Source organism: Pygoscelis adeliae, unplaced genomic scaffold (assembly GCF_000699105.1).
Source record: "Pygoscelis adeliae isolate BGI_AS28 unplaced genomic scaffold, ASM69910v1 Scaffold760, whole genome shotgun sequence".
Lineage (NCBI taxonomy): Eukaryota > Metazoa > Chordata > Aves > Sphenisciformes > Spheniscidae > Pygoscelis > Pygoscelis adeliae.
In genome coordinates this window covers 209,107-219,396 of record NW_008823868.1, presented here as the reverse complement: position 1 = coordinate 219,396, position 10,290 = coordinate 209,107, and the positions used below count along the sequence as shown (strand labels likewise).

At 53.1% G+C, this 10,290-nt stretch overlaps 1 protein-coding gene across 1 annotated transcript in view; it reads right to left on the bottom strand.

Annotated features, from left to right (window-relative positions):
• The window catches only part of CEP164 (centrosomal protein 164kDa), a 38,517-nt gene that overhangs the window by 10,823 nt on the left and 17,404 nt on the right, over nt 1–10,290 (bottom strand). Inside the window, 7 exon segments of the mRNA XM_009332573.1 lie at nt 239–370; nt 628–705; nt 1,316–1,532; nt 2,261–2,392; nt 3,674–3,892; nt 5,915–6,064; nt 7,697–7,782. Coding sequence (XP_009330848.1) covers nt 239–370; nt 628–705; nt 1,316–1,532; nt 2,261–2,392; nt 3,674–3,892; nt 5,915–6,064; nt 7,697–7,782 — 1,014 coding nt within the window.

The window sequence follows — 10,290 nt, the reverse complement described above, 5'->3', positions numbered from 1 at the left end:
GGTGGCCCCCCAAGAGATCAACCTCTCACACGAGCAGAGGGACTGAAGTTCCGAGTACCTTGCAAGTGGGATCAGGCTGTGGCCTGGGCAGTACAAAGCAAGGTGAGATGCTGCAGGGGTGTCCTTTCCCCTAAGGCACTGCTGTCACCCCTGGGCAGGGCACGTGGCCTCTCAGACCTCACCGCGCATCCAAGGAGAGAGGGTGAAGAACCTTCAGCAATCCCAGATGAATACTTGCCTCGTATTCGTATTCTGTTACTCGACACGCTTTTTGCTGCACTTTCTGCTCTGCTCTCTGCAAGTCGTCACGCAGCCGAGCCTCCTCGCTCCTCTGTGCCTCTGCTATCCGGGTTTCCAGGCTGGAAATGACCTGCCGTGAAAGCCACCCACAGAGACTTGTCACCCTTCTGACAGGATCCATTTAGCACCCTCCTACAGAGAGCAAGCGCCATGGCAAAGACCAGTGTGTGCAGTCTCACCACCCCCTACTCGGAGCACGTCCAAATGCTGAGCCAGACCAGAACCACATTTAGGAAGCGGAAGAAAATTAATGCCACCCACCCTGGCCACCTTTGGTGGCAGTGTGGGGAAAAAACCAATTTACATTCTGAGGACACCATCTTTTACCTTACGATGCTTCTCTTCTGCTGCAGCTTTCAGCTGCTGGAGTTCATTTGCACACTGTTTCTCCAGCTCTTCTGCTGCCTACAGGAAGACGAGCAAGACAGTCTGCTGGAAGACCTCTACTTGGGGGGACATGCTGCGCAAGATGCATTTGCGATTAACATCTATCCGTAAGCATCAAAAAAGCACAATGCTAAACCCCTTTCAAACTGGGTTACATACAAGGTGCCTTTACTCTCTAGCTGCTTTCCCCTCCCAAGTGGGAGGGTGCTTTTCCCTCCTCAACGGACCTCAGTCGTGCTGCGCTGGAAGGACTACAGGCTGCCTCCATTCAAGAACTCCCCGAGCTCTCCGGAGGACTAAAGCAGCAGCCAAAGGGGTATTCTGATCTGGTAAAATGCCTTGGTTTATCTCGGCAGAGGCACACAGTGATCTCTCTTACCCTCAGATGCAATGTGCCCATTTAAATAATTGTTATTTAATCACCATTGTCATAGAAATTGGGGGAGTACTCCTCCCCACCTCAGTCATGCCTCTACCAGCATGCCTGACATCTTTCCTTTACGTTTTAAGGCAGTCATTGTTAAAGTACACGCAGGTGTTACTTAATCTCAACACTTTAGCATTGCAACGCAAGCCAGGTCAGCATGAACAGCACGGGTCTGACCCTAGCTGGCGATACACGTCTCACCTTCTTCTTTTCCCTGTCTAACCTCTCCTTGAGCTCACTCAGGAATTGTTCCTTCTCTCGTTCCAGCCCGATCATCTCCTTCTGCTGAGCTTCCTCCATTTCCAGCTTCATTGTCTCCAAAACAAGCTGCTGCTTCCTCTCCAGGCTCTCCTTCTCCGCTGCCTGCAGGGATTCCCACTCTTCTCTTAGTTTCTGCAGCGCGACCTCCTGCTCTGCCCTGGTAGGTTTGCAACAAGAACACAGAGACAGAAGCAGGTCAGAACTTGGTACTTGACCGCTGGGCTCCATTCAGGAGCCAGAGCTGACGGAAGACGCTCCTATGGGATAGGACATGCAAGCCAGAAGAAACCAAGAACCACAGCACACGGATTCACAAGTGTATCAACTCGGGCCTCGGAAATAAACAGCAAAGCAGCCAGGTGGAGACATATCTGTCAACTAAGTAAAAAAAAGAAATAGCAAAATGTAACTTTTCCAGCGTCTGCCTCTTCCGCCTCCCCCAGTTGTTTCAACAGGCCTTAAGAGCCATTAGACGGAGACATCCACTCAAACCAAGCTACACTGCCGAGTGCAGCTATCCTTGTAGATGCATGTAAATTCTTTCATTTACATGCCCCAGAGCTGTGCCTGGTCTGACATTACAGCAACACCTCTCTCAGGACACTTACGCACCGTACGTCTATTTAGGAAAACTGGATCAGCGCCGAGGCGGCAGAGCTGCCACCATTAAGGCCCATCAGTTTTACCTTCTATCGACCCACGGCTCCCCAGCACGTACAGCGTCGTAGTCAGGGCCTCGTACTCACTACCAAGGCAGGCTACCAGCTACGGGAGGCTCCGGTGGGCTACTACCTCCACTTTGAGCGCTTGCTGGTGGCACGCGAGACGCTTCCCTCCCAAACCAGCAGAGTTTATGTCCCCAGGGATGGCAGCAAAACTTTTCACCTTATCTTCTCCTCCTCTGCCTCGGTCTCCGAGGTGATTTTGGCTCGCAGCTTTGAGAGTCTCTCAGTTTCTTCCTTTCTGACACGCAACTCTTCCTCCTCAGAAACCTTTGCCAAATCTTCTTTCAGAGCCCTGAGAGATGAGCAGCCAGAGAAAAAAAAAAAAAGAAAAGAGGTTCTGGAGGCTTTAATATCTTCAAACCACCTCCCTAAGGCCTATAGATCAGCTGCCGCTCCCACTAGCTGTGCCTGCCCGAGTGATGCATTTCCAGGGCTCCAGACCATTAATTCTCCTCCACACCTTCAGAACCTGGCTGCTGGCACGGGAGACGCAGCCCCCGAGCATCAAACTTCCGCGGCGCATTTTTAAAATGCACTATATCATCATAGGTGGCACTTGGGTTTTGGGTTTTTTTTTTTCCCAGGCAAATGAAATCAGCTCCTATTAAATGAAAGCAGGCCCCAGCCAAGGTACCTGGAGGCATTAGTACATCCGTAAGCTTCATATTTTCATATGACACCCTTTGTACTACTGCTTTATTACTGCATAGACATTTTTCCCTTCAGGTGCAATTTCTGCATCTTTCTTCGCTGCCAAGACAGCATTCCCACGACATTTCATGTCACGATACTGTTTCTGGCTGCCTCAGTGTGCTAAGAAGGTAAGTATCAAGGCCAGCTGAAATAAAATACAAGCCTTGAGAGAAAAATCCCCCCAGGGAGAGGACACAGCTCCCAGTGCTGTTCCGTTCCCCGGGTTGCTATTAGACCCCCACGCACTGGCCCGGTTTCACACAGACATCCATGCCCTATTCCTTAAAGTCTTGTTTGGAAGTCCCTCTGTAAAACATACGGTACCGGAGTTTCAGATAGTTCCTCTGGGGTAACCTCATCTCCTCTACCGCTCCAATTTCCAGTCCTGTTACTACCGTTTCGCCCAGGATTTGAACGTCTGCCAGGCGGTAAAGCTCCACGCGCTGAACTGGAAACTTTTCCCAGGTTAACCATAAGAGACAGGTTCAGAGCTCTGAAAGCTGCATGTGGATCGGCTCAGAGCTCGTCTGGCAGGACATGGCAAGATGCTCTCTCGTCTGTATTGGAGAGCGCTTTCCTGAGGCAGACTGTGCTCTCTACGCATCCGCTTTAAGCATTTACAGCGCCGAGAGCAGACCGCTGCTCATTTCAAGATGTGCAGCTCCTCACGCACAGGGTTGTCTGCGCCAGGCAAAGAGCGCCGTACTCCTCCTCCCCAAAAGCCTTGTTCTTGCCTCCTTTGCCCACAGCTCGGCAAAGTAGCACCCCTTTCAAGGTGGTGGCCTATAACAGCACAAGCCTGCGGCCACCGGCAATGAAATCACAGCTAGGAAAGGCTCGCGGAGAAATAGCGGGGAGATGGAGTAAAAGAGGAAAGTACCTGAGGGATTTTTCTTTTTGCTGATGAAGCTTCTGAGCTTCCTCCTCCTCCTGCTGCCTCATCTCCTCCTGGAATTGCTGAATTTTCTCCTTCTTCGCTTGCAATAAATGCATTTTCTCTTGCTCGAGTTCCAGCTCCAGCTCCTTGGCTACTCCCTCCAGGGATTCTTCGCTAGACTGGTTCAAGGACTGCTCGTGCTTGATTTCCTTCTCAGGTTGCCTACCAAAAAGAGAGCGCTCCTTTGGCAAAAGGGTGACAGAAGACTGAGTAACGCGAAAGGAACGGCGACATCCCCCCAAACAGTATCAACTCCGAACCCAAAGCCTCAGAGCCACCTACTCTAGAAAGCTTCACTGTTGACAAAGGGAAAGGACATGCAGAACCCCCGCTCGACCGCAGCCGCTTGCAGGCTGCTGCGGAGCCCTTGCCGTTTAGCTCACGGGAGGCGAGGAACAGCAGCGTAGGCGGGTGGGGGGCACAGAGGCAGAAGACAGGCTTGCTTCAGGAAAGCGCTCTTCACGAGGCTGTTGGGGGAGAGGCAGCACACGCTCGAGGTTTTGAGTGGCACGTTGTCTCAGGCAGCAGCTTGGGGATGCCCCCACGCACCGCTGGCGGGCCCTCTCGTTGACACCCAGAGAAACTCTGCCTGATAAATTATTCAGCCCAGCCCTAGCAGCACTCAGGTCCTGAATAACTGGTATTTTGGCCCACCGGGGCTCACCTTGCGAGGGCAACACGGTCTCACTTCACGAAGGATCTAGTAGCTAGGAAACCCTGGCTAGGGCCGCCAGGCACAAGAGCAGATGCAATCAGTACCTGCTTTCAGCCCAGGGATTGGCAGCGCGCTTCTGATGGACCAGGTATCTTTCCACAACTGCAATCTAAAGTGTGCTGGGAGCTCGCCAGCTCTAGGCAACAGAAAGCCCCAAGCGCTCCAAAAATTCAAAACCAATCTGTTTCTAATTAAGTTTTTTTCAGACAGAGAGCAGCAATATTAAAAGGTCTGAGAGAGGCTGAAGGGGAAGGAGGGGAAAGTGAAGATTAGCCTAGGAAAAAAATTTTTATTCTTTGCTAGTGAAAGCTGGAGCAGCAAGGTTCCATCGTGCTCCGAGACTGCTAGCGTAAGGCGGAGGGACTTCTGTTTGGCCAGGAATCAGGGAAATAACAGCCCCAGTAATACAGCCTTCAGTCAAAAGAGAAAAGGTCACTTATGCAGCCATTAGCAAAAAGAGCAAGACAGAGGAAAGAGCAGTTGGGTTCTGGAAAGATCCCGCTTCACTAGTGCTCCCCCGTAATGCTACATCATGCTCTGGGCCAACTGCAGAGCTGCCTACAGAAGGGCTCATTTATCAGGCTGCTCTGCAACGCGATTCAGCCACTTCCACCTTTTTATCACGTTCTTCCTTTTGCCCCTGGTCTTGCTTAAAAAGAGATCCAGCCACACACACACACACACACACACACATTTGCGCAACTCAACCCAATTCCTAATAGAAAAAGGGAGATACTGTGCTGGTCTCCACATCAAAGACTGCTCCTCCACCACTTTGTCCTGAGAGACGCACTGCCTATTTGCTCCAGTCGCATCTGCCGCTCTGTCATTTGACACAGAAAGCAAAGTCAGCACGATCACTTCGACCGAGATCTTCTATCGCAGTGGAACTGCAGGTACGTATCTGCAGAGACCATCACTTTAGCACAAGCAGTAGACCGCTGGCTTTTGCGGGGAACCTGAGCTCTACCCTCCTGCGCCCTGACCTTATTATCTCAAAGCAACCAACGTTCCCAGGGACTGTAAGAGCGGGGTGATCCGTCGGGGTTTTGTTGCCCCCCGCCGCCCCGGTCTCAGCACCACGCAGCAGGTGAACTCGGGAGTCTGTGCGAAAGCGTTTATCGAAGGAGGGTGAACGCTTACAGCCTTGTTAGCAACACTGGGAAGAAGGAGGCTTTTCCAAGTACGACGCAAACAGCTCTTTCTCCGTACCACGGAGTCCCGTGCCACAGACCCCAAGGGCTGAGCTGCTGTTCTCACCCTCCCCGGTACAGACTGTTCACTTGGCACTCTCGCCAGTGAAACAGCTGCTTGGATTTGCATACGGAGATGTTCGAGCTCCGCTGTGCCCACCAAACCGCATCTCCTAGCGCGCTGACTTCACACGCTAGCTTCAAACACCACAAAGGGGAACAGAAGGACAAAAGCTGTTATGCTTACAACACCGGGGACTTAACCGAAGCCCTTACGCTTTCTGCGGGGCAGCAAGCTCCTCCAGATGGATTAGGCTATCCAGCGATCCCTCCTCCGGCTCCTGGGCCATGGCCTCCTCCCGATTGGGATTTTCTAAAGCAAAACACTGCTCTTCTGATGTTTCACAAGCACTTTGATCCCTCTCGCTTTGCGGCACAAAAAAAGGTAACAGAAGACCAGATTAGCACAGATCAGATGCTAGTGGCTGCTGCAGGCGGACAAGACAGAGGGAAGACGGGACGGGCAGCTGACGTAGATGGGCACCAAGCCATGCCTGCCAACGGGACCCGTTTGTCCAAAGGCACAGCAAAGCTCCAAACCGTTCCCACCACCCCAAGCCCTGCCAGGCTAACAGGCGGCTGAGGATTTGATGGGTGTCAGTCTCAAAATGCCGAATCCTTTCCCTGGACTATTCCCCCTCCCTTTCCAAGCCCTTGGAGAATTTCCCCGAGATAAGTCAGCCCTATCAGCAATACTCTCACTGTTGTCCCAATTACAGATGGAAATGTTGGCAGGCATGTTTACATCTACAGTCCTACTTCATCTTGGAAGTACAGAGAAGAGAGATAAGGCAAGCACGAGCTAGCTTTACAGGCAGAGAGAAGGGGAGTATGCACAGCTGGGAAGCAGGTACCAAGTGACAAGGGGACAACTCCGGCGGGCAGAACACGTTTTTGGGGACCTTCCCGTGACCAGCTCCTCCAAGAACAAGGCTGCAGATGCCAAGTGCAGGCAGCCAGTCATTAAGATGGACCGCAGCTGCTTCTGTTCACAACTTTTCCTGGCACGGGCAACAGCTTCTTGGTTCCCAGTGCCCCAGAGTATATGTAACTCTGTGTGGAGGCTAAGAGTTTTGACACGATTCATCTATAAATGCCACATGCTGCAGCTCTCAAAGAGGGAGGGGACGGGCTCGAGAAAGCACGCAGCTCACTGCTCAGCACAGTGCTGCAACTGTTTTAAACAAGTTGCCACGAACAGGCTGAAAATAGCTCCCCTCAGCAGTCTAGTCCTCGCAGTAACTAAGGGTCTGGAAACCAGCATTGCTCTTGGGCTAACAGCTGGCGCACTCGAGCGAGCTGTCCACGTACCAGGATATAAAACGGCTTAACGCTTACACCTGGTCAACCAGTGACTTACTCCAGGCCACCTCTATGGGAGGAAGTGGAAGAGAACCCTTCACGCTGCAGCTGGACCCTCCTGCCACCAGTAACAGGCACCGGGCCGGCCCTGGGAGCCTTCAGCTACAGGCTCTGCCCAGTGAAGGGCTGGCAGCCCAGCAGGACCAGCGCTGACCGAGGCCGGGGGCTGCCTCAGAACCAGAAAGCTCTGCCATCGGGCAAGGGCCAGTGGCTAAGTCTTCCGTGGTTAAACGCCACAGGGCGCAACACACGATGTTGACAGGTTCAGACCATCTTGGCAAGAGCACGACTTTCGGAGCCTTAGAGAAAAGTCAGACAGCTGTAAGGGAAACAGAAGCCAGCTCCGCATCTAGGGCAGTCACAAGGAAATGAGAGGCAGGCGGTTTTGCTGCCTACCCAGCCAGAAGCTGAAACAAAGCCGGAATCTGCTGAGACAGTACTAAGGAGGCGGCAGGAGAAGCGAGAGGTTTAGTGGGGAAGACCCTGTGAGAAGCTGCAGCATCTCAGGGTGTTCTACAGGGGACGCCTGTACAGGTTACAGTGGCCAGAGCAGAGCAGGGGCGGACAAGACAGGAAAGTCATCCGGAGCTAGAGCTCTCTACACCTCCTTTGTTGCTCTGACTGTTTGTACCATACCTCTCAGCAGCTTTTGTTCTTTTGCTTTGCTCTTCCTCTATACTGGCTTTGCTTTGGTCTTTTTCCTCTTCTCCCAGCTCCTGGGCCTGCAGGTAAAAGCAAACAGTGTGGAGTTTGCTGGCTCCTTCCCCATCAAAGCCTCTCAGGACCTTACAGTGGTTCCGCCGAAGGGCGGCGCCGCCCTGGTCCAGCACATCAGCGCTGGACAAACAGCACCCACAGGCTGCCCCAGAATGCCCAGCCGAATGAGCCAGCCTCCTCTCCCGCAGGTAAGCAAGGCTCTCAAAACATCACAGGAACGCCTTGCAGGAACGGTTCCGGCGGCGCAACTGCGAGGCCTGGGAGCTCAGCTCTCCAGGTTGTGCTAGGATACGGTCTGGGGTTTGCTTTTTCAGTACAGAAGATGAACTCCCTGCCCGCACTCAGCACTCTGGACACAGGTTGGCTTTTTTTTCCTGAAGATCGTCTCGGATATCCAAGCGACACTACACTCCCTGAAAAGCGGAGGGCAAAAAACCATCTCCTAAAACAAACAGAAATGTCACACGCACGAAAGTGAAATAGCGTGCTGTGGCCATGAAGCAAATGGACAGACACATTGGCTGTCACCGGAATCGCAACAGGACTCAGTCCTGCCTCGCATCCTGCTTCTCAGGCGGATCGTGACGAGCAGTATACCCGCAGTCGCGCCTACCCAGGGATTTCTGGCTACTCACTCCAGAACACGTCAGTTTGGGTGCTGCTAAGGAAGCCAGCCCCCTCGGTAACACACTCTGAGCAACTTCAGTTGGCTTATTTATGACACAGTAAATACTTGAAATACGAACAGCAAATATTTGAATACGGAGTAGTCAGCTGCTCCTTCTCCCACCTGCCAGCTACCAGGCACCTCTGTCCCTGCAGCAGGCACACGCAAACATGCACTGTGCCGTTCACCTGGGGAGGGGAAGAACGTCCCTCTTCAAGCTGTCAGCCCTGCATGAGAAAGGGCTGATCCTCCCCGCTGAGGTCTCGGCTCCCCAGAGGAGTAGCCAATTCATAAACTCTTGGGGGCCACAGAAACGGCGGGTGAGCTCAGCCCTTGCCATGCGGGAGCGTACTGTGGAGCAGGGCCAAAATAACACAGAATTAAAACAGCAGTAATTTATGCAAATGTTCACTGGAGCAAACGGCAGAAGGATTCCCTGCAAGCGCTGTCACCCGCCATCACATCAGCCTGGTCAGAGCTCTCCCAGGCAGCTCCCCCTCCCAGCCTCCCTCCTGCCCCAGCGTAAATAATGACTTCAATTCCCGAGAACCGAGGAGCCCGGCGAGTGTTTCCTGGCTCAAAACGGGCTCTCTCTCACCGCTGCCTGTGAAAGGGAAGAAGCCAGACAAACGGAGAACGAGGTCTTCCTGGGAACAGGGATAACCGGTCACAGGGTAATGCTGCCGAGCCCACGCCTGGGGCCAGTGCTGCACTCCGGCCCAACACGCCTTCCCAGGAGGGCAGTGCCGCCCCAGAAATCACGGGCTGCAGGAATCTCTGGACACATTCGAGAAGGCGAAGACAGCGCCTGCCTGCAGGGAACAAGGGCTGATTTTAAGCCTTGTCTGTGAAATTACCGTAGAGCCTTGCCCTTCCTGTTGCCTCAGCATCCTCGGCAGTCCCAGCACTGCAAGCAGCTTCGCGGTTCTGTCCTGCTTAAACGCCAGGCTGCATCCCACAGAGGAAACCTCACACGCTCACAACACGAAGCCAGTCTTGTGGCCGCAGGAAAGCGGGACGCCAGGTCCTCCCTCCGCACAGCACAGTTCCCAAGGAACCTCAGCAGGAGGATCTCCACCCTCTCCAGCACGCATCAGCTTAGATCGCATGCCTGCTTCCAGCTCCTCACCGCTGTCACCCTCAGCGCAGCAGCAGTGCCAGCAAAGCAGGATGCCAGCACTTTAAATGCCTGTTAAGTGAAGGGTGAAGGGAGCAGCCTCCCCACTGCCAGCAGAGAAGCCGGGTCTAGCGGGAAGCAGCCCACGCGGCCTCTGCAAGCTACCACGGCGCTTGCCAAAAGACGCTAACCAGAACCCTCCAATACTGTGCTCATGTAGCTGACAGAGGTGGGCTGTTTTGTTTTTTTTTAAAAACAGAAAATTTTGCCAATATATTCAAAGCGAGGCAAGCTCACTACGTGGAGGTAAAGACATTCCTACAAGCCAGTCTCATTTCAGACTGGCCTCTGCCTGCTGACACAGAAGAGCAGCTGCAGTTCTGCAGGGAGCACCATTTCAAAGCCACTTCTCCTCAAGAGAGGGCTGTAATAAACTCAAAACGTGGCTGCTCCAGCAAGACGTTTGTATGCACAGTGATTGTGCTGCAGCAAGAGGGAGAGGGGGAAAACACGGCAGGCGTGTGTTTTGTTTTCCCTTCACATCTGATTATGCTCATTATTAGGCACAAGAGGACAGGTGTATTCTCCAGACGCAACCTTACAGACTGGATTGCTCCTCTCTGCTGGACAGGTGGTGAGTTTTCCACTCAAGGTCTCCTCCAGCGCAGCCGATCAACTCACTTACAATCAGAGCAAGGCTGAGTAACCCCAGCTGGAGCCTGACCCTCC